The following is a 24,832-nucleotide window of genomic DNA, read 5'->3' on the forward strand; positions in this document are numbered from 1 at the left end:
CTGAAATCTACTGTCAAAAGTAAGTCAAAATGAGCCTAGCGATCCTCAATATTGCTTTGACAGGTGATGACCTTGGAGCCAGATCCAAAAGGCCTGTCTGGGGGCCGCCCAAGGAACTCACCCATGAATCCAGAAGCACTGAACACTGGTGATGGTGATTTGTCATATATGGCAGCGGAGCAGCCACTCAAGGCTGGAAGAGAATAGATACAAGGAACAAGACATGTCTGCTCAGTGGTATGTGAGCAGCTGTCTGTGGCGCTGGAGGCTGTGGAAGATTCCCTGGTGACAGGTGACAAGGCACAAGGCCAACCATAGGTCACAAGTCAGTAACTTCCTTCTCACATCAGACAGCACAGCACTCAGTGGCTCTGACAATTGGTGCACAGAAGTAAACACCATTTTAATCAAGGGTGCTGAAGACGTAAAATAAGGAAGAGATGGTCATGTTCTCTGTACAATACATCCATTTACAGAATTGGCCGGTACTGTGTACAACATATAAATACAAGGTAAAACATTAGAGGTGCATAGAGCATACTTACAGAAGCCAAAAAGTTCACTTTATACATCCAAGAAGAGTTAAAAATATAAAAATAAGAAACAAGACTGCTTGGAAATGTAAAATGACTTTCACATACACAGGCGCATGGGTGTCCACTCCCACGGTCAAATGTGACGGGGTGGGTGGTAAGCAGGAGTCCCCTGCAAACATCTGTACAGTTGACTCTCGAGGTCTACAGATAGCATTTCCATAGCAGACAGCCCTATTTCCATACCCCATTGTTCAAGAAGGGCTATTCAAGCTTCCAAAAGAATCTGTGGATCCATGGGTTACAGACAGATAAAAGTTCCAAACTGGGTAAAGCACCAGAACCAAAGGTCAACTTGGCTCCATCAACTGGCAAATGACAGAAATATGACATCAAGATCAGCAGGTGTTTGATCCCCTGGTGGGCAATGGCGGAAGTTACTTTAACCCTGTGTGGCTTCTGCAACCATCAATTCCCCAAGCAAAGTAGCAGAAGATGGCAGGGAGGGGCAGTGGAAGACTGACATTCCTGCTCAGTTCAGGTAGGTGAGTTCCATCCATGGAGAACCCAACCTTCCTGCTTCAATTTTAAGTCCATCTGGGTGTCAGACAGGTTGCCCTGCCACACTATACTGCCTGACTCCAAGAGGGTTAGGCTGACTGGCTGGTTGTGGGCAACCATAAGTCCACCCAGCCCCTTGAAAACCCTCCCAGCAAGACTAGAAGGGTGTCAAGTGACAGAGTGCTCAAGCACTATAAATTTTAGGGGAAGGCAAGATTTATCTTGCCTAGAGATAGTTCTTTATAGCAAGGATATTCTGTATACAGATTTTTTAAGATCAACCATTATTAAAATACACACACTAAGTGTACAATGTTTCCAATGGCCATAATTTATTATCTCACCACAAGGCACAATACACAGAGCTTTGAGGGTCCAATGCAGTCATCATGGCAGAATGCTCCACAGCCTTGGCACATGATCATGGCTTTCAGGCTGCATGCACACTGGAGAGATATGCTTTCCACTGCACTGCTGTCAGTGAACATTTGCAGGGAGAGTGATGCAGTGTGGCCTGCACCAAAGCTGGCTTTGTGGCTCAGCTGCACCACACTGCCAGCAAGGCCTTTGGGAAAGGCGGCAGAGCTGGAGGAGTAATTAAAGCTGGTGGGACTCAGCTGGAGTTTAGAAAACTTCCCATACAAAGCCTGCTTGATGTTGAGTTGGGAGGGGATGGAAGAAGGCTCCAGGGGCTGACTTAGCCCTTTCCCTGGCTCTCTGGGTAATTTCCAGAAAGGCAGGTCTACAACAAAAGGCATCCCTTGCAAGTGACCCACTAGTTCCAGAGGACTATACCCTGCAGCTTTTCTATTCTCTGCATCTGCTTTAAGGGGACCCCTTGAGAATATCTGCTCAGTCTTGATGCCACCAGGAGAGTCAGGTGATGGCTTTGGCGTCCAGTCTTCCCTTGCAGTCTGTATGCCATCAGATACTGAGTTTTTGCTTGGTTCTATCTTCCTACTGGGAAAAACTGGAGGGACCTCAGCAGGTAGTGGTGTCTGCTCTTCAGACCTGGGGCACTGAAGGGTGGGAAATGTATTCCTAGGACCAAATAGTTTCTTCTCTTGACCACCAGCATTGTTCTGATCACCCACGGTCCTATCTGTCTGCTCAGGACCAAAGGAGAGGCTCACATTTGCAGAGGAGAAACATGGCACTTCGGAGGTAGTGTGATTCCCTGGACACTGGCCTGGGGCAGTACCAGGATCACTGCCTTGGGACTGGGAATGGGCTTCTTTCTGTTCTTCACAACGGAAAGAAGAGAAATGATCTTTGGAATCTATTTCTTCCAGGTTGCCAGAGGAGGGTGTCAGTTCTGCCACTGGATGCTGGGAGTCTAAATTTGGAACCATTTTGGCAATCTTCTGGGGCATTCCAGGAGCCTGGGAGGCCTTTGCCCTTCCAAGACCTGCATAGCACTGGGCCAGAAGAGACTCCTTCCAAGCCGGTGCAGAACCAGGACTGCTTCTGGCAACTAGGTGATTGTCTTCCCCAGTACCCTGTACAGCGCCTCTACCTTGGCTCTGCTCTCTAAGTGGCAGCTGGGGTGATTCTGGCTTGCTGCCTCTATGACCTGGAGGAAGAACCTTTTCCAGAGGCAAGTTACCATGCAGCAGGTGCATCACAAGAGGGTTGGTAACCTCCACTGAAGAAGCAGGCTTAGGTGGGCACACGAACCTGGGCTGGCACTCAGTACTGGACAGCAGCAGGGACTCTGAGATCTTGTGTGGGACTGCACATACTCTAGACACCCAGCTCTGAGAAGCTGCTATCCCTTCTGTCCTTCTAAGCACACTTAGGCTACTGCTCACCTTGGACAGTGAGACGGATGAGTCCCCATCCTGCTTTTCATTCCTGCCCACCAACAACCCCTTTGCCACTGTGGTTTCACTTGGATCAACCTCACTGCTGTCCTCAGTGAGGTGGCCTTCCGAGTCAGAGGCTGTATCTGTGGACTCGTTGTGAGGACTGGGAGTTGCAGAGACGCCGTTCATCCCCAGCCTCTCGAGGTCTGCTTGTTCACTGTCACTGCCAGCACTGGCCATGGTTCCCGGAGGAGGTGCTGTCCAGAGTGAAGCGCAGCTCTCAGGGTGGGGCACACTTTCTGTGGCTGCCAACTCCCCAGGCATGGCAGAAATGAGGGGAACAGTTCTTTTCCACTCTTCTCCATCCCGGGGCTCCAGAAATGGTGCATTTTCTCTGGATTCTGACTCAGAGTCTTTCACTACATCATAATTTGACAGAATGGGTACCCAGGAGGCAGCACTGCCAGATGCAAAAGCCTCAGTTTTCAAAGATTCTTGTCTATCACTTTCCCTTAAGAGGTGGCCTGTGTCACCAAGTCCTAATTCATCATCAGCATGTTTATCCTCTAGGTACTTAGCCAATGACAATTCAGATATAAAAGCAGGTGTCGCATTTACAAGCTCTTCCACACTAGGAATATCATCAAAGGCCTGATCCTTTCCTCCTCCTACATCTCCCACCAGAGACTGCACAGGATTCACTGAGGGGACAGCGGATCCTTCATCCTCACTACCCCTCTCCAAGGAAGGGGTACCAGACTTGCACTCAGTTCTACCATCTAGAAGCAACTTAGGCTGCTCTGATAGCTTCTCAGCCACTGGAGTCTGGGAGGACAGTGGTGGCAAAGCTTGGCATGGCTGGTCTCCAGTGGGAGCAATAGGGGGTTGGGAGGCATCTTCCAGCCCACTTGTAAGCACACCTGGGGCCCTCTGCAACAGGCAGCACTCCTCCTTTCTGAGAGAAGCCAAGTTCTCTCCTCTGGCTCTGGGCATGGCAACTTCAGCTGAAGTGTGCTCTTCACTCAGAGGACAAGGCGGCAGTAGTTGTGTTCGCTGTAGATTTGGCGCACCCTTTCCAGAGGTGCTTGGGGCTCCCCTAGGCTCAGAGTAGTCACAGGCCTCACCACCATCACCACTGCCGCCGCCTCTGCCACCTCCCTCATCGATGGCCCCACTGCTACCTCCACCCGGGCCACCCCCCCCTCCGATGGCAGCGGTGGCCGCCTCTCGATGGCAGTGGTGGCCTCTCGCCCCTCGGGCCTGCAAAGCACGGGCTTTAATGTCTGCAAGGGTCCTGGTACCAGTCCAACCCCGGCAGGAGGACTCCGTGATGGGGACGATCCGGGGGCATATCTGGTAAGTGGGCCGACCTTTAGCCACCCAGGGTGGTTTGATACGTGAAAGTTGAATCTGCAAGAAGCATAAATAGCAGTTTTAACAGGGTGGCCTGAACTAGGAAGTACATAGCAAAAGTGGAACATAAGTTATCTTAGAGGTCATGGCCTAGAAAACTCAGTTTCCTAAAAATTAAAATAATCATAGTCAAATGGCAACCCATGACACCACTTCATTCTGAGCAGGCTCTACTAAAGAGCTATTTATGCTGCATTAAAATCTCCCCATCTTTTTCCCTCCTTCGAAATTTGTTTCATTTATTAATTGTGCATACGCAGTATACATGCCACAACCACATGTGGAGGTCAGTGGACAACTTGTAGAGTTAGTTTTCTCCTTCTGCCATGAGTCCCAAATCTAGGTCATCAGTTTTGGCAGCAAGCTCCTTTACTCACTGATACAAAGTTTTACACTGTTAACCCAAGCTGGCTTTGAACTGGTAGCAATCCTCCTACTTTCACTTACTTTCCAAGCGCTAGGATTGTATGGGTGAGCCAGCAAACACACTTTTCAAATTTAATTTCTAATTAGACCTCGTGACACTTAATAAAACAGTAAAAACTTCAGAGGATTTGGACCTCAAGATAATTTTAATCAAGGTGAAAAAAAATGCATCGTCCTAAGTCGGTCACGGAGAGCTTTCTCACAGAAAGTTCCGTACCCCGTGTAATTCATGCCAGGGCCTGAGGGCCTCTGCTCTTGCCCTTCTCCCTGCCCCTGACAAAAAGCTTCACAATCTCATGACCCTCAAAAGAAATCTGGCACTTGGGACTCTAGGTACCAAATTCTCTTACCCGGATGGGCGGGACTTTGGGCTCCTCTTTAGTGGGCTGTGGCTTTTCGGTGTGAACACTTTCAATTGTGTTACGAAAGGACTGACGATCTTCAAGCCGGGGCTTCTTTTCGGGAAAGGACGTGGAGGCTGACAGCTCAAAGGATTTCCTCTTCTGATCCTTTGTCTCTTGAGCCACAGTGTCCTGAGGTAAGCTAGGGATTCTGTCTGGAGATGTAGAGGTACATGCCAAACTGTCTGTTTCTGCTTGGATCCGGGAAGTCACAGGTTCACTGGGACACTTAGGACCCTCCTGTCTGGATGCTGCGGAGGACACATCCGGTCCAGGGGGACTGCTCATCCCTTCTGAGTCAGTCTTAGAATCCCCATCTTTGGAGAGTAAGACATCTGGTGCAGAATTTGCATCCTTAGCAACCCCTGCTTGTTCTGGCTCCTGTTTTTTGTACAGATTCCTTCTGGATCTGGTTCGGAGATCAGGCCGAGAACGTTTCTTAAAGTGCCCATCCCGTTGCCGCGTGGTGGGCCCACGCTGCCCACGCTGCGGCCGTGCTGATTCTCTTGGGACACACAATCCACTCTTGGTTTTGGCCTCCTCCTGGCCCACTTTTTGCTGCAGTGATTCTTCTTTGGTCAAACCCAATCTGCAAATCAAACTCACACCATCAATTATAGGCTAAAAAGTGCATATCTTTGTTTCTATGAACAATATGTACCTCAGATAACTTAGCTAGAATGAAAGAAATTTGCATGGCACACAGCACTAATCCCAGAACTTCATCGTGGATAGCATTAAAAAAAAATGAGTCAAGCCACAGTCACCTCCATGCTTTTTTGTAAATACTACCTTCATTCCTTAGTATCCAGGACATCCTGCAGATGCCAAAATCCAAGAATGTCTAAGTCCCTTAGATAAAATGGCATGTTTGTAATATAACCTACTTGTGTGCTCCTGGATACTTTATTTTTTTGTTTTGTGATGCTAAGAATCCAATCCATGGCCTCCCACATGCCAGACAACCACTCTGTCTTCCCATCATAGGTTTTAAAAAAATGAGCTCACTTTATATTGTCCAGGCTTGCCTTGATCACTTGACTTGGGTTAAGCCCATCTCAGCCTCGAGTACCTACATCTCCTAATCATCTGCAGACCCAGTTTCACTGTTGACATAGCAGTTGTTAAGCTGTGCTGATAAATGCATACTCTCAAAAGTCGCAGTTTCCCCTTACACAATCTCAACTAGTTTGTTGAATCTATGCCTACAGAAGCTGCAGATATGGACGCCAACTGTCTCTGTCCCCGCGAAATGCCCAGACCAGAACTCATAGTACTCAGTGCCTTACTTTTGTCCATAGTAGTCTTCAAAGAACTTTTCCTTCCACTGTTCCACCTTTTTCTCCTTTTCCATTTCCTGCCTTATCCTGACTTGCATCTCGTGAGTAAATTCACCTAAAGAGAAAAAAATGACTTCCAGTTAGTAAATTCTGGACACTAACATATCTGTCCTACAGAAATCCACGTCTTCTGGTTCTAAAACAAACATTTTGTTTTTGTTTTTCTCCCTGTGATTATTATTGCTGGTGAATTGGAAATTTACTTTCTTAAAAGAGAAACTAGAATTTCCCTGCCTGTCTTGGGGGTACAGACTCTGAGAGATCCTAGATAAGGAAGTGACGTTGACTGTCCCACATTTTGTTTTTTGTGTCGTGCACGTGCACAAGTATACCTACCTATGTGCCCATGCAAACACGTGGAGAGCAAAGGAAAAATCTTGGCAGGTATCAAAGTTGGTTTCTCTGTTTTAAAGCTTTCTTTCTACTCCTATGTCTCTGAGTGTGTGCCATGTGTGCATGTAGATGCCTACTGAGGCTTGGAGAGGCTATAAGAGCCCCTACATCGAACATGGGTGCTCGAAACCAAATGCGGTCTCAGAAAAGCAGGGTGTATTCTTAACTGCAGAGTCATCTCTACCCAAATACAGGGTATTTTGTTTGAAATAAGGTTTTCCATTGGCCTGGGATTAACCACTTAGGTTAGGCTATTTGGTTAGCAAGCACATCTCCACCTGCCCAGTGCTGGATTGATGACTGTCACTGAGCGGCAAGAGGCTACCACACAGATTTTTTTTTTTTTTTTTTTTTGGTTCTGGAATCAAAAATCAGGTCTCCAAAATCAGGTCTCCATGCTTACATGGTAAGTACCTTATCAGTGGTCCCACCTCCTCCAGCTCCTACCAGGCAGCTTTAAAAGGAACATAACTCCTGTATCTATCAGTGGCCCTCTCACAGCATGACACTGATCAAAACATAAACAAATGAGAAAATCTCTCTCTCATTATGTGTGGAGTGTTCTGCCTGCACACCACAAAAGAGGGCACCACATCTCACTATAGATGGTTGTGAGCCACCATGTATGTGGTTGCTGGGAACTGAACTCAGAACCTCTGGAAGAGCAGCCAGTGCTCTTAACCTCTGAGCCCAAAAGAACCATTCTTGCTTCATTTATTTATTTATTTTGTTTTTTTTCGAGACAGGGTTTCTCTGTAGCTTTGGATCCTGTCCTGGAGCTAGCTCTTAGACCAGGCTGGCCTCAAACTCACAGAGATCTGTTTGCCTCTGCCTCCCAAGTACTGGGATTAAAGGTATGCGCCACCACCATCTGGCTCCATTCTTTCTTCTTATATAGAAAAAGTTACCACTGCAGACCTGAATACTTACTTGACTCTGAGTCTGCCCATCTGGTGGCATCTGGGAACCTGGATTTTAAGTACTCTCAGTACCCTAACTGATGAATTGTGCTGCTCTTAATGCGAACAGAGCTATCCATGCTAATGACACCTGCTTTCTTTTTAGGACTCAATGTCTTATATTAATAGCTCTTGATAAAGAAGATGGTGAAAAATGAGTGCACGGTTTCCTTTTAGGACTAGCAATGGTTACCAACAGAATTACCCCAATAAAATTCTGGGTGCCAGGGCTTAGTGGTTGAGAGTTTGGTTCTGAGAATTCCTATTAGATGGTTCCAACTCCAGTCACTCCAGCTCTGGGGTCTAACACCTCTGGCCTCTGCAGGCACCTGGACTCATGCGCACATATCCACATACACAAACATACATACATTAAAAGAAAAAAATCCTGGTACCAAGCCTTTAACAAACTTCCCTGGTAGACATTTTCACACTGAGATATTCATTTGTCCTGTCTGACTCCACAGAAAGGACTTCAGAAACCTATGCCTGGCATCTTACCCATGTGCCTTCTCTCGTTGCTGATTTTACTTTATGTTATTTTGCTGTAATAAATGCCAGTTCTGCACATAAACTCTCAATAATAAAACCTAGGGGTAATTTTGGGATCCTCTCCCCCACATTTATCATGAAGCTACTATAGAAAACTAAATTTAGAGAAGCTAACATTTACTCTAAGTGACTATGACAAAAGGAGAGCATGGTGGCATTGAGTATGTCGCCTTGGAGTGCTTTCTTCCACACATCTACATAATGCCATTTACCAGAAGGTATACATATATATAGTATTAATGATAAAAAGAACATGTAGAAAGGATATCCCTAATATCTGTTTTTAGAGCAGTGTATCCTATTAATAACACCATATTTATTAGTACTGTGAGTAAAGCCTGCCTTACATTAATAATCTTTGAGAAAAAAAGAGTAGTAGAAATTAGCACTTGGATCTTAGGCAAAAGCCTAAGAATAGTGTTTACGTTGTTGTTTAGCTTAATATGTATGGCTGTTCTGTCTACATGTAAATCCGCGTACCGTGTACATGCCTTGTATCTCAGGAGGAGGCCAGAAGAGGACATAAGATCTAAGAAATAGAGTAATAGACAATACTGAGTTTTCATGTAGGTGCTGGGAATTGAAACTGGGTTGGAATAGCATTTTTTTTTTTTTTTTTTGAGACAGGTTTTCCTGTGTAGCCCTGCCTATCCTAGAACTGAGAGATCTGCTTGCCTCTGCCTCCCAAATGCTAGGACTCAAGGCGTTCACTGTCACCATCCGGTGGCAGGCAACATTCTTAACCTCAGAGCTACAAAATCCCACACACACCAGGCATCTGAAGCCACATGTGATGGAGTCTACTCACCATCAGCAAGGCGCTCCCGCCAGCTCTGAGCTGCATGGGTGAAAAACTCATTATTGAGTGCACTGCTGCTGAGGCGCAACAGGCCATCTGTCCCCACCTAGGGGGCAAGGGACAAAATGAAAATAGTAAGCAACTGCAGAGAACAGGAGCCCGCCTAGACAGAGACCAAGAAGACCCGTGCGCTGGCACCTGTCTGTCTACTTCAGGCAGAAGGAAGAGGAGTTGCTGCTGGAAGTGCGATGGCAGGGCATGGAAGGTCCGAGAGTTTATCAGAGCACGGAGGTTGGTATTGACAAGAATGGATCCAGGTGTCTCAAAATCTACCTCTTCCCCTCTGTTGCGCTTCATCTGACCTGCAGTTTTGGAAGTAAGAGTATAGATTTTCAGCTTAAACAAAAAATAAAATCAAAATCCTGAGACTACTCAGGCTTGCCTCCTCCAGGATCAAAGCCTGAGGAAGACACTTTTCCCAAGAAAAGCAGATAGGGGTTGGAGAACAAGCTCCACAAAGTCAAACTGGAGAAGCAAATCTAGTCAGAATACTACAGAAACACCTACAAAGAAGGCTTTGTGAACGAGGTATGTTCTACAGGCAGACATGTACTAAGGGTTATTAAAAGCCAAGTGAAGAGTCATACTTCTTTGAAGTATGTAAACGCTATTTTTTTTTTTTTTTTTTTTTTGGTTTTTCGAGACAGGGTTTCTCTGTGGTTTTGGAGCCTGTCCTGGAACTAGCTCTTGTAGACCAGGCTGGTCTCGAACTCACAGAGATCCGCCTGCCTCTGCCTCCCGAGTGCTGGGATTAAAGGCGTGCGCCACCACCGCCCGGCTTGTAAACGCTATTTTTATTTGAAAAAAAAAAAAAATCACTATATAAGAGACCTGGAGATCTTGGATTACGTACTGCTGCTAAAATGCAAGTGCATCAAGAGAGTAAAGGCTCATTTCCACTTAGGAATGACACATTCTAACTTTCAGAATCCATAGCTATTCTTCTTACAATGATTTTATACAGCCCAAATACAAAATGACTATAGCAGGGTGGGTTGGTCTTTCTTTATTTCTTTCTTCCTTCCTTCCTTTCTTCTTCCTTCCTCCCTTTCATCCATCCATCCATCCATCCATCCATTTTTTTCACCCCGGAGACAGGGTTTCTCTGTGTAGCTTTGGTGCCTGTCCTGGAAGTAGTTCTGAAGACCAGGCTGGCCTCAAACTCATAGAGATCTGCCTGCCTCTGCCTCCGAGTGCTGGGATTAAAGGTGTCTGCCACCACCATCCGGCACAGGGTGGGTTTCTTAAAACCAATCCTGAAATAGCAAACGGCATACTTGCCTTACAGATAGCCATACTGAGTTTGTTTGCATGCTCCAAATTCAACACACGCTCCCACTCAAGACACTGCCTAGGCTAAAATAATACAGCGTCTGTCTGGATGTCGAGTATAAGCAAAGAAGGATGCTACACACCCTGCAAAAATGGACATGGGGATCCTTCATGAAGAGAACAATTCAAACACTTATGAAGCAGGTATGGGCCAGACAGCACAGGGACGGACAAGAAGCTATGTGACTATTTATGCCTACAGGAGTTTACTCACATGAAATTATCAAAATATAAGGAAAAACACCAAACAAAAAACAGCGGGTCACCCAAGAAGTAATATTAAAGTGAAAGAGAAACGGGAGAAAATGATAGCATCTTTTTACATTCAGGCCTGCAGGGGGCATTGCCTGCTCTTCCAAAGGTCCTGAGTTCAATTCCCAGCAACCACATGGTGGCTCACAACCATCTGTAATGAGGTCTGGTGCCCTCTTCTGGCCAGCAGGCATACATACATACAGAATATTGTATACATAATAAATAAATAAATAAATAAATAAATAAATAAATAAATAAATAAATATTAAAAAAAAAGAGCAGAGAAACATATGCCAACCCACTCACCTGTAGCTGGCTTCCGGAAGCCTCTCAGGAGTGGGGCAGGATCCCGGGTGGCCTCAGCCTGACCTCGAATAGCAGCGTTGCCCAAGGCCAGAGAGCTGCTACTGCTGCTAGATGGGCTGCCACTCTCACCATCGGCATGGCGGCTGGAGAACCCTGAGGGCACAGCATCCCACTGGTCAAAAGCATCACAAACTATACCTATCAGACAAGCTTAGTTCTCCCAACTCTCCCTGATATGCTCTGGCTCCCAGCCCTAGGCTAGCAGAGACTACTACCTCATGGCATGGCATTAAAGTATCACTAAAGAACACCAAAACACAGCTTTCATGCCAAATTACAAAGCACTGGCAAAGTCATCATCAGATGTTCAGAGCTGACCCTGGAGGTGAGAGGAGGGTGTATGGAAGAACCCAACACAAAGCCCTCACCACAATAATAAATACACTGCCTTCCTGGGTTTTCATGGACTCAACAACTCTACTGCTATCATACTGCTAAGTCAAAAGCTGCTGACCCAGCCTGGTCTCCAGAACCCTAGGAAAAAGTACCACAACTATTAAGGCCACACATACCTGATGCAGATTCCACGTGGGCCCCGTTTACCTTCAGAGGAGTCAGGACAACACGAGGCAGCATGACCCCTGTCTTTTTCTTTTGTTTGTTTGCCTGTGTTCCCAGGAGGGATTTAAAAGAAGAAAGGAGTCACCCACAGTGCCACTACAGCACTCTTTGGCTTTGTGCTACTCATTCACTTTTGAATTCATGTGAAGGGTTAGTGATATGGGCCCAACAGCTAAAGGCACTTGCTGCACAAACCTGATGGTCTTTGTTCTATCCCAAAATCCAACAGGGGAAGAAGAGAACTGACTCTCCAAAGTCGTCCTTTAATTTCCACAAACTGGTAAGTGAGAAACACACCTTTTTTTTCTTTTTTTTGGAGACAGCCCTAGCTGTCCTGGAATGCTTTTATAGACCAGGTTTGCCTCGAACTCACAGAGATCCATCTGCCGCTGTCTCCCAAGTGCTGGGACTAAAGGTGTGCACCGCCACCACCTGGCTTTAAGCTTTATAGTAGGGTCTGGGGAAATGGCTTAGCAGTTAAGAACACTGCCTTCTCTTCCAGAGTATCAGGGTTTGATTCCCTGTACCCACATGGCAGCTAGCAAGCATCTCCAAGTCCCAGTTCCAATGTATACGATTCCTTTTCAGGTCCTACTCCAGACCATATATATATATATATATATATATATAATAAACACACTCAAGCAAAACATTCAGATGCATAAAATAAAAAGAAATAAATCTTTAAAAAAAGGAGTTCATATGCACACAAATCTCCCAGGCAACATTAATAGAGGTATAAGCCAATATCAATGCACCAAGCACATTCCTCAGCTGATTTACAGGAAAAAAAAAAAAAAAAAAAGAAAAAGAATCATATACCATTGTTCCCATTCTATAGATAAGGAACTTGCCACAACTGGAAATAATAGGGGGCTGAGAACAGAGCTCAGTGGTAGAGTGTTTACCTAGCTTGCACAAAGCCCAGAAGTCAATCCCCAGTACTGCAGAAGAAAAGTAAATTGGCAGGGTCATCTTCTAGCCCTTCCCCCACCCCCCAAGAGAGAATTTTTGTGTAGCTTTGGAGCCTGTCCTGGAATTCACTCTGTATCCCTGGCTGGTCTCAAACTCACAGAATCCACCTGTCTCTACTGCCCGGGATTAAAGACGTGTGCCACCACTGCCTGGCTAGGGTCCTCTTTCAAACCGCTGCCTCTGAAGTTCATGTTCTCATACTCTCAATGCACTGTAACATGTTCCTGGACATTTACAAACACAGTATAAGTACGAGCAGGATGAGGTAACTATGGTGGCACATATCTGTAATCAAAGCCCTTAGGAGTACCTAGGAGACAGACAGGAGGATCAGGAGTTCAAGGCCATCATTCACTATGTAGCAAGTAAGACTAGTCTGAGCTATATGAGAGCTGAGGAAAACAAAAAAGGAGGAAGGAAAAACATAATTACAGCACGGCGGTGGTAGTGCACCCCTTTAATTCTAATACTCAGGAGGCAGAGGGAGGTGGATCTCTGAATTTGAGGCCAACCTGGTCTACAGAGTGAGTTCCAGGACAGCCAGGGCTACACAGAGAAACTCTGTATTGAAAACCCAAAATAACACCACCACCATCAACATAATTACCTAGATACTACTCTCAGGCCTAATATGCAGTTCCCTACAGCCTACTTCTAAAAATGTTACCAGGAGTGGTATATGGTAGTACCTATCTTTAATCCCAGCACTGGGAGGGCAGAGGCAAGCAGATTGCTCTGAATTTAAGACCAGCCTGGTCTACATAGCCAATTCAAGGCTAGCCAGAACTACACAGTAAGACTCTGTTACAAAATGAAGTAAAATGCTATAATAACCAATTTTCCTGTCTCTTCAACCATATGTTCTGACATCTGCTGAAGATGAAAGAACCCTGTTATGTGTCTGTTCTCACCAACCCACTCTCTTATCCTGTCACCAATATGCCCCATTACCTGTGAGGAAGCCCTGTGGCTGTCCCTGGGATTGGAAAGGGGACGGCTCTGAGACTCTGTAGAACAGGATGCATTTGACGATGTTTCGTCCAGAGATACTGGAAGACAAGGAAACAACAGTTTAGTCCGTAGGAACCACCTGGTCTCCTCCCGTCTCTTGCTCCAGCACTTACCATCATTTTCACCACTCACAGTGCTGGTTTCATTAGACCCACAGCTTTCCACATCAGCCGAGTCCTCTGGTTCTTCTCCATCCACTGCAGCTACATTTCTAGACCACTGCACAGCATCCTTCTGTTAAAGTTAAAACTCAGGTGAACAAAACCTTTCAAATCCACAAGCACATCGCACATTCCTAAATACATTTTTTTGAGCCTCAAATCCAAGAAAACTCTTATTACATAAGAGTTTTTGGGGTCCTTGACCTTTCAACCACTGTGTGTTCACTGAATTCAGCTTGTTTCTGATAGTCTGGGCTCTGATTCTGTTTTCAAGAAGCTAAGAGATTCACAGGCTTATTTCCTCTGATGTCTCCCAGGATTTGCAATCATTACAGGATACAGAGGGAAAAGGCCAGAAAACCCTAGACGTTTCTCCACAGGCTTAGATCAGTATCATTGCCAACCCAGCTGGATCCTGTGGGAGTTCAGACAATGGGTCATCTGAGATACACAGGCCGAGAAGAGGGGCCAAGGTTTGGTCAAAGCTTCAAGGACATAGCTTAAGTTGTCTAAACTGTTTTTTAAAGCTGTCTAAATAATTTATTATGGGGTGGGAAGAGCTACTAGTGTGCACATGGAGGTCAGAGGACAGCTTTGTGGAACTGGTTCCCTCCTTAGACTTTTACATGGGTGCTGGGGATTGAACTTAGGTCATCAAACTCAAATGGCAAGAACGGCAAGCCACTGAGCCATCTCACAAGTAGGCTCTTAAGCTGAGTTTTAAAGAAGCCAGCTACAGGCAGATGGGTGGGCCAAAGAAACATAGGGAAGTTCTAGATACTGGGAAGAGTAAATACGTCAAAATCAATACCTAGATTTCAGTAGGGATATAGAGAACTGTGTATACAAGAAGTGAAGCTAGAGGCAGCGAGAAGACTGATGTGGAACCGCTGTGGAGGAACTGACACTGTGGAGACTATTAACATAGGTTCATATTATAAAAAAGCTCAATAGGAGTTAGGAGGAAGGTTTGTGTGTGAATATGATCAAAACATGAAATTCTCATAGTACTAACAAAATGCTATTTTTAAAAGTTTATGAGCCAGGCGGTGGTGGTGCATGCCTTTAATCCCAGCACTCGGATCTCTGTGAGATCGAGGCAGGCCTGGTCTATAGAGCTAGTTTCAGGACAGGCTCCAAAAGCTACACAGAGAAATCCTGTCTCAACCCCCCCCCAAAAAAAAACTATGCATTTTATTTATGTCTATCTGCATGTACATCTGCATACCAAAGAGGGCATGAGGTGGCATGGGTCTACAATCACCTACTGTTGTGAGCCGCCATGTGGTTGCTGGGAATTGAACTCAGGACCTCTAGAAGAGAAGCCAGTGCTCTTAACCATTGAGCCGTATTTCTAGGCCCAGAATGTTTCTTTTTTTTTTAATCTTAAAAAAAAGGGGGGGGGGCCCTGGAGAGATGGCTCAGCGGTTAAGAGCATTGCCTGCTCTTCCAAAGGTCTTGAGTTCAATTCCCAGCAACCACATGGTGGCTCACAACCATCTGTAATGAGGTCTGGTGCCCTCTTCTGGCGTTCAGGCATACACACAGAAAGAATATTGTATATATAATAAATATTAATTAAAAAAAAAAGTTCACTGGCCAACCTAAACACTCCCAACAGTACTCACTGTATGAGCTTCAAACCCCCCCCCCCCCCGCCATCACAAAGAGTTGGTGTTGCCATATTATGGACAGGGCAATACTTCATGTAAACTAAAGATGTTTGTACCAACCTCCCAACTGCTGCAGATGGAACCCAGATCTCAAGAATGTTCGGCAAGCAGCACTCCACCGCTGGCCAACACCCCAGCCTTATTGGGCACTATGTTTTTTAATGCCCTCATTAGTTATACCCTGTCTTCCTATTTAGAACTATTTAGAAGATCAACTTTGTAGAGAGCTTGTTAAAGAATACCACAAACATCTCCAATGCAGTTTTTTTGCCCTCACTTATTATTTATCTAAATATTATTTTATACAAATTCTCTATTATGTTTTAATTTATTGGTGGGGGCACATATATGTGGGGTTAAGGACAACTTTCAGGGTCAGCTCTCTCCTTCCACGTGTAGGTTCTGGGATCAAACTCATCATGTTTAGCAATACAAGCCTTTGATCAGGCTCCATAGATGCTAAAAATGTTTAAGCATCAACTAAGGTAGAAAGATTGAAGGTTCAAAGCCTGTCTGGGTTACACAGCCAACTCCAAGTCAGGCAATGAGATCCTGCCAATAAATAACTGTAGTAAATAACCAACTGAAAAAAAAGAACCATCAGCAATAACCATAAAATATGCTTCCACAAGTGAAATTTTTTTAAATTTATTTATTATGTATACAATATTCTGTCTGCGTGTATGCCTGTAGGTCAGAAGAGGGCACCAGACCTCATTACAGATGGTTGTGAGCCACCATGTGGTTGCCGGGAATTGAACTCAAGACCTTTGGAAGAGCAGGCAATGCCCTTAACCGCTGAGCATCTCTCCAGCCCCCACAAGTGAAATATTTAAAAAAAGATAAGCAAGGTCTGGGGAGATTGTGCAGCAGTCAAGAGCATGCACACTGTTCTTCCGGAGACCTAACTAAGTTCAACTCTCAGCACATCAAACGTCTGATTCTCCTTGACACCTGTGGCCTCTGTGGGCACCTGGACATATTTAAGAAAATGAAAATCTTAGGAAGGATTTCCTTTGTTCATGAATCTGATAAACCTTTGTTCAGCAGAAAGCAAGTACTCTCAGAAGGCTAATTCAAGGTTGCTTACTACAAGGAATTAATCTCTAAGAAATTAAAGACCCTTCAACAGTACACTTCAGTTCCTAACCAGTGCATAAAAAAGGAGAAACAAGATTAGAAGAGACAAGCACAATTCATTTTTCACAACAGTGTACATCTATCCACACTGAGGATTCAAAAGACTCGGGTCTACTGAAGAGAACCAATCATACTGTGAGGGTCAAGATCACATGCAAAAATCAAGCATCATGCCGGGCGGTGGTGGCGCACGCCTTTAATCCCAGCACTCGGAAGGCAGAGGCAGGCGGATCTCTGTAAGTTCGAGGCCAGCCTGGTCTACAAACAGAGTTCCAGGAAAGGCTCCAAAGCTACAGAGAAACCCTGTCTCGAAAAAACCAAAAAAAAAAAAAAAAAACCAAGCATCATAAGCTGGGAATATAACTCAGTTTGTAAGAATGCTTGCCTAACATCCGTGAATCCCTACAATCTGAACACTTGGGAGATGGAGGCGGAAGGACCAGGAGTTCAAGATCACACTAATAACAATGAGTCTCAGTATAGCCGAAGGTAATTGTTTGAGACCCCTCATTCATAAATATTCTCCTAAAGAAAAGAAACCAGAAGCAGCTCAGGTAGGAGAAATACTTGAGGGGCCAGCCTGGGTCCTCAAGGTCCAGGCTGCCTGAAGGCATCGACAGGCTGGCCCAGTGCCCTCAGGGTGGGTACCATTATGATGAGCAAGTATGTGGTGAACTAGGAGAGAAGGGGAGGTGAAATGGAGTGTGCTGTGTTAAGATCAGTTCTGAAGAAGCAAGAGCAGTGAAGGATGGGCTGATGTTGGTGCCTGCTTGCCACCTGAACCCAGTGTGATGTCGGTCCTACTGCAGCCGGGATTTGTACTGATGTTCATGAACCATGTTGCCACCAAGGCCATGGGGATGCCTGGGGTCTGGGCTGCCACCTGTCGCCATTTTGGTGTCTGAGGGTCATGCTGCAGCCAGGGTCATATAGAACTGAATGTCTGCACTACCATAGATGCCATGTCTGGGCCCATGGCCCTACTGTAGCCAGGGTCTGTATTGATGTCTGTGGTTCCTGATACCACTGAAGGCCATGACAATACCAGGGGACTGGGCTGCCACCTGGGGCCATGCCAAACTGCATGGTTTATGCCCTGGTGACATCAAAGCCTGGGCTGCTGCTGAGGATCATGTCTAGGTCCATAGCCCTACCACAACCAGGGTAGTGATGCCAGTGGTCCATGGTGCCACCAAACGTCACATGGATACCTGGGGGTCTAGGCCATAACCTGTGGTCCTGCTGCCACTGGAGGGCCATGCTGCCACTGAGGCCACACCAACCTGGAGCCACAGTGCTGTCTTGGCCAGGGTCTGTGTTGATATTGTAGCTACTGATAATGTCGAAGCTGTGCCAATGCTGGGGTCTGGGCCACCGCCTGGGACTGTGCCAATCCGAGAGGCCTGTGCTTCCACTTGGGGCCATGGCGACATCTGAACCCAGATGACCGGTGAAGACATCTGTGTCCAAGGTCCTACCACAACCAGAATCTGTGATCCTAAAACAATCAGGTTCCAAGGCCTGTGATGTCACATGTCTAGGTTGCATCCTGTGGCATGTTGGTATCTGAGGACCTTGTCACTGCCACATTGGGCCATAGTGTCGTCCAGACACAGGCTGCTGCCTAGGGCCATGTCTGAGTCCGTGACCCAGCAGCAGCCAGGCTCTGAATTGATATCCTTGGCTCCTATTACCAAAAAGGGCTGTGTGGATGCCTGGGGTCTGGACAGCCACCAGAGTGCATGTTGGTGTCTGAGGGCCGCCTTGCTGCCTCCAGGGCCATGGTAATACCCGGGTCTAAGCTTCTGCCCAGGGCATGTCTGGGTCTGTAATCCTGAGGTACCTAGGGTGTGATGATGCCCATGGTCCGTGCTGCCAGAGGTATTATAGGAGCTATGCCTGTTTAAATCTGAGGGCCACGCTGAGCTGGCCCCACCCCTCACTAGCCCTGCCCCTAGCTGGACATTGCAAATGTAGAGCCCCACCCCACCCTTGGCACTTTTGGATAGATGGCCCTTACCAGGAGTGTGGGAGAGCTGGCTCTGCCACTTACCTGAGGGGGTCGGTCCCAGTGGGCTATTCTCAAGGTACTAATGGATTTTAAGGAACCTCAACATAGTTACTGATTTGCAATATGCATAAGCAGTTGCTTTGCATATTGAAACCACTGAATTTATTACCAGATGATACAAAATTGACTTTATTATTTATTAAGTTACAAGAAATAATCAGGAAGAGGAATCACTCCATATACATAACACATATCTGACCCCATATTGGTATGCCAGGTTCTCTAGCACAAGCTAATGCAGAAATTGATCAATTATCAATTGGAAATGTGCTGAAGGTCTCAGAATTTCATAAAAAATATCATGTCAATAGCAAAAGTTTAAAAAAAGACTTTTCCATCATGTAGCAAAAAAGCCAAGGAAATTATAAGGTAATGTCCTACTTGTTCTTTATATAACCAAACACCATTACCTGCAGGAAGTAACTAAAAGGGTATTCAAAGGAATGAAATCTGGCAGATGGATATGTTCCACTTTGTAAAATTTGGAAAACTAAAATATTTTATATTACCTAATCAGGTTTTAAATAGGCAACTGCTTTGAGTTTGAAAAAGGTTAATTTGGTAATCACATTTTCTAACTGTTAGGGCCAATCATGGGTATATCTGTACAAATAAAAACAGAATGCTCCAGAATATGTCTCTAAGAAAGTTAAAGTTTTTTGCTTATTATAATTTAAGGCATATTACAGGTATACCACACAATAAATACTACAGGGCAGGCAGTTAGAGAAAGATCATTACCGAACTCTCAGGGATATGTCAAACAGACAGAAAAGAAAGATAAATACCCCCAGAAATAGATTGTATAATGCTTTAATAACTTTGAATTTACTAAATGCTAATGAGAAAGGAACAACAGCTGCAGAGAGACACTAGATAGTAAGACAAACTATGGAATTAAATCAGCCAGTATACTTTAAAGATGTGTTGATCTCAGAATGGAAACCAGGACATGTTTTACACTGGGGAAATTATTTTGCTTTTGTTTTCACGGAAGAAAAGCTATGGATACCATCAAAATTGGTAAGAGATTAGATTTGAACAAGAAACACCCCTTGATTAGAAGACCAAGTTAACCAAACAATATGGCCCTTCAAGCTAAACTAACTTCAAAACTAACAAATGCTTTTCATTTGATCAGATACAACTTGCCAAAGGGGAAGCTCCCCAAAATTAGGATTCGGGAAGGGTTTTTGTTTTTGTTTTTTCAGGAGAATAAAGGCATCCAACTAATGAATCTGAAGGTCACTGAAGAAACAGGACAAACCATCCAAAAGAAAGTCCCAAGAAAAAAGAATAAATTGGTCTATGGGTATTATCACATTTCCAACAGGATAAAATTTCATAATTATTCCCAAATGTTTGTTTCTGCTGTAATGCAAATGGTCTTTTTGTAGTCCAACTCCAATTAAAAATTAAAGCCAGCTTTGGAGTTGGAGTGTGGCTCTCTCCTTCTCTAAACCCAAGCATGCTTCTTAGAGTAAAATTCATAATCTCTGTCTCATGTCAGAAGAGCTACCTGATATGGGACAGAAGAAAAACAAAATTAAAGAACAATTTTATTGCCACTAATCTCATAATCCTTTGGTTCTAAGTTTCTGAAGCTTTTCCTTAACCTCTCTGAGATCTGCTGCACATGACATTTAAAATGTTTAAGTTTTCTGCAGTGAACCAAAACCACGCCTAACAGCGACATCTGAAGTCTCCAAAAGGAGAATGGGGCCCCACAACGACGATTCCACCAGGACAATATTAACATATCTAAACTGAAAAACACCAATCTAAAGATCGGTTTTGGACTACAAACTGCTCCAGACATTTCGAGGTGGCTAGCTGAGATGATCCAGCCTTATAGACTACTCTAGTCAGAACTTGAGTCAAGCCCTGTTCTTTCCCATTACGTAGAATGGACTGGACAACAAATGATACAGCTACCTCTCCCAGGACTTGACAACCCAAATTTTTCTTCTTTTCCGGGTCCCCTAAAAATGTCATTGCCCCTAGACAGGAGGAAGTATATTTAAGAATACGACACCCACTTCCCAAGAGGTAGGACAGGTGGTTTTTGGTTGTTCAATGGGTTATGGATATGTCATTGTTTAGGGGGGTGGTGGTTACAAGTTGTTATTGGTTATAGTCAGGAAGAAAAGTTGAACAAAGAGATTAGATTCAGAGTTCTTGTTTTGAAAAAAAAAAAAAAAACAAGAAGCAAAGGAGGCGGGGGGGATATAGGTATGATAAGCTATAAGGGTAGATACTGAATCTACTCTGAAAAGAAATAAGGGAAGATATAAAAATAAGATTAAAAGGTAGATTATTGAAACTACTTTTAAACCAAACACTTCAGAGATCTATAGAATATGGCATTTAAAATGTTTTAATAACATAGGTTCTTTTCTTTTTTATGACAATGAGACATATGTCTGCACCTGGCAGCACCAATCTATTTCAGAGAAGATGAGGGGCATTAAAGTAACTCCACATGCAGTTTATTTTCTTTGTGGCAAAGGTGAGCCACTGGGTAAGAAAGTGCTCTTGTCTCAACTGCTGACAGTATGAAGTACAAACTAGACAAGCAGGACACAAAAGAACTTTGCCAAGAGAAAGTAGGAGAGCCCTTCAGAATATCCTACTTCACAGAAAAGTCTGTTAGATATGCTATTGTCATATCTATCTATCTATCTATCTATCTATCTATCTATCTATCTATCTATCTATCTATCTATCTATCTATCTATCATGTATTAGTGTTCTGGGCACCAGATCTCATTGATAGATGGGTGTGAGCCACCATGTGGTTGCTGGGAATTGAACTCAGGACCTCCGGAACAGCAGTCAGTTCTCTTAACCTCTGAGCCATCTCTCCAGCCCTGTTTGTCATTTCTCACATTTTTTTGGAAGTTGCTTGCTTGCACTTCTTGCTTACTCAGATAGTATTATTGACTTCTAGAGTCTCTGATTCAAAAAAGAAATTCACTAAGAAAATGTTAAAGTATATAAGGTTGAGAGACATTAACAGATAGTTTTGGTAATGAAAGTTAGAATAGGAAGTGAATTAGGTACAACTTTTGGACTCATCAATATAGGACAGATATGGAATATTTTCTCTGAATCTGTCAACTGTTAATGAGCTAAACATTGTTGGTGTGTTTATTGCCTGTATATATTGTATACAGTTACTGTACTTATTGTATAATTTCTCTTTTTTAAAAAATATTTATTTATTTATTATCTATACAATATTCTGTGTGTATGCCTGCAGGCCAGAAGAGGGCACCAGACCTCATTATAGATGGTTGTGAGCCACCATGGGGTTGCTGGGAATTGAACTCAGGACCTTTGGAAGAGCAGGCAATGCTCTTAACCTCTGAGCCATCTCTCTAGCCCCCTATAATTTCTCTTGTATCAGTTATAACTTTTAAAATTTTTAGACAAAAAGGGAAATGTGGTGATGTCTTATTTGTACAAATAAATGCTGCCTGAAGATCAGAGGGTAGAGCTAGTCACTAACTAACCATGGAGGGCTGGAGGTCTGTACAGACATACAGGAAATAATATGGTTGGGAGGAGCAAGGAAGTGATAAGGTAGGAGGAAACAGGGCTCTTTTTTCCACTGGGAAGTTGAGAGGTAAGGTGTTTGGTGGTTTTCCTCCTTCATCTCTCTGATCTCTCAGCATTTCCCCCAATATCTGACTCAGGGTTTTTATTATTAAGACCTATTAGAACTCCTGCTACACTAAGAGCCAGCGAGAGAGTTCGCTGTTAAGACTGTGTCTTCTTAGAAGTCAGAAGCTACAGCATGAAGTCTCATCGACCTGACAGCCCAAACATGACTTGAACAAACACAACACTAAGAGACTAGCTAAAAGGAAGAGGGAAAGCTCAGCAGGTTTCAACCCTAGACAAATGACATCAGGCCACCAAGGAACAGTCTTCCCCAGAAAGAGCACATTCAATGGTTACCAAATGGTTAGCTCTGAAAACATATATGCAGACTGAGCAGATCTGTTTATTTGGGAATACATACACACACACACACACACACAAGAAAAAAGAAGGCCATGAATTTGAAAGAAAGCAAGGGGGGGGGGAACACATAGGATTTGGAGGGAGAAAAGAGGATGGGGAAAATGATGTAAGTATACTCTCAAAACATTTTTTAAAAAAGTTGCCCAGCAGAGAGCTGCTTCTTTTAAATAAAACTCCAGTGATTAAATGAGTAGTTGCTAGGGGCTGAAAGGAGGGGATAGTAAATGACACCACTAAAGGGTTTGTTTCTTTGGGGGGGGGGGGTTGATAAAAAAATGTTCTAGAATTACAGCATGGTTGGTAATTGTTGTATAACTTTATGAATATACTAAAAAGTTACCAAATAGGTCACTTTATAGGGAAAAATTATATGATCTGTGAACTATGCCCCAGTAAACTTTGACCTAAAACATCTAATGATGTTTTAATTGCTACATAAATCATTAAGAATTAAAACTATTAAAGAAAACCTCATGTGTACTTAAAAGTTCATTTTTTACTTTATTTTAGATTTATTTTATTCTATGCATGAGTGTTTTGCCTGCACGGTTGCTTGCAGACCACAGAGTTCAGAAGAGAGCAGAGAGGATCCCCTGGTACTGGAGTTGCAGACAGTTATGACTGCTTTGTCACCAATACACATAAGATAAAAATAAACGGTTCCTTAATTTTTAAGTATTATTTATTTTTATTTCATGTGCACTGGTGTTTTGCCTGCATGTACATCTTTGTAAGTGTGTTAGATTCCTTGGGACTAGAGTTGCAGACAGTCCTGAGCTGCCAGGTGCCGGGACTCAAACTCAGGTCCTCGGCACATGGAACAAATGTTCTTAACCACTGACATATCTTACCAGCCCCGAAACTTCATTATTTGACTTTAAAGAATTTTTCTTTCACTTAATGTGTCTGGGTATTTTGTTTGTATGAATGTCTGTGCCTATGAAGATCAAGAGGGCATCAGATTCCCTGGGGTTAGAGTTATAGATAAGTTTGAAATTCGTTTCAACATTACAGCTGTCCAAGAAGTAAAGGAAGTGTTATTATGTCTAAAGTGAACACACTCTTGTAATAAGAGTTTAAAGAGATAAATTGTGTGAATTCTCATTAGTGACCAAAAAATAGAAACCTTCTAGACTCTGAAACATCTAGACTCACCTGAAGTCTAGATGTACTTTCGAATGCATAATTTCTTGACTTTAGAATGGTAACAATAGTATTATTAGCATCTTATTAGCACCACCTATAACATAATCAAACACATTTTAGAATTTTTAAGTAAAATAAACATCTTAAGAGGAGGGCCCGGGAGATGACTCAGCATTTTCTGTCAAGCCTAATGATACAAATTTAACTTCCAGGATGCTGAAACTGGCAGACAGACACCCATTTCTCAATAAAATAATTGAAAGAGGGGCTGGAGAGATGGCTCAGTGGTTAAGAGCATTGCCTGCTCTTCCAAAGGTCCTGAGTTCAATTCCCGGCAACCACATGGTGGCTCACAACCATCTGTAATGAGGTCTGGTGCCCTCTTCTGGCCTGCAGACACACGCACAGACAGAATATTGTATAAATAATAAATAAATATTAAAGAATGGTGAGGATCCCCCCAAAAAAACATTGAAAGAGGATGGGCAAAGTGACATACACCTGAAATCACCTGTAATCACAGCACATGGAAAGCTGAGGCAGGAGGATAACTGACTTCCAGGTCACCAAGAATGCCAAGGCTATCAACAACAGTAACAAAATTTTTAATTGACAAAGATTTTACAAAAAATCTTTTTTTTTTTAACAACCCCACTTTTCTCATCAATTATAAAATGTGAAGAAAATTTAATGAACTATTTCAAAGCCCAGATTCTACAGGTACTGACACTCTGTTTCAGCATGCCACAACATGAAATAATAAGGCAGTATATTTCAGTAAAGAAACTCATATATAAAGAATATAAGAAAAAGGATTTTTTTGCAATTAATTTATATATATATATATATATATATATATATATATATATA

The 24,832-nt window shown here is 43.8% G+C and overlaps 1 protein-coding gene across 1 annotated transcript in view; it reads right to left on the reverse strand.

The window, feature by feature from the left end:
* Nucleotides 1-382: 382 nt before the first annotated feature.
* Nucleotides 383-24,832, reverse strand: part of Asxl1 (ASXL transcriptional regulator 1) — a 70,827-nt gene continuing 46,377 nt past the window's right edge. Inside the window, exons 5-13 of the mRNA XM_057780995.1 lie at nt 13,856-13,976; nt 13,683-13,780; nt 11,708-11,801; nt 11,136-11,288; nt 9,381-9,544; nt 9,192-9,288; nt 6,429-6,534; nt 5,089-5,728; nt 383-4,309 (exon numbers count right to left, since the gene is read on the reverse strand). Coding sequence (XP_057636978.1) covers nt 1,430-4,309; nt 5,089-5,728; nt 6,429-6,534; nt 9,192-9,288; nt 9,381-9,544; nt 11,136-11,288; nt 11,708-11,801; nt 13,683-13,780; nt 13,856-13,976 — 4,353 coding nt within the window. The 3' untranslated portion in view covers nt 383-1,429. The remainder of the gene's footprint in view (nt 4,310-5,088; nt 5,729-6,428; nt 6,535-9,191; nt 9,289-9,380; nt 9,545-11,135; nt 11,289-11,707; nt 11,802-13,682; nt 13,781-13,855; nt 13,977-24,832) is intronic.

This window comes from Chionomys nivalis, chromosome 9 (assembly GCF_950005125.1).
Source record: "Chionomys nivalis chromosome 9, mChiNiv1.1, whole genome shotgun sequence".
Classification (NCBI taxonomy): Eukaryota; Metazoa; Chordata; class Mammalia; order Rodentia; family Cricetidae; genus Chionomys; species Chionomys nivalis.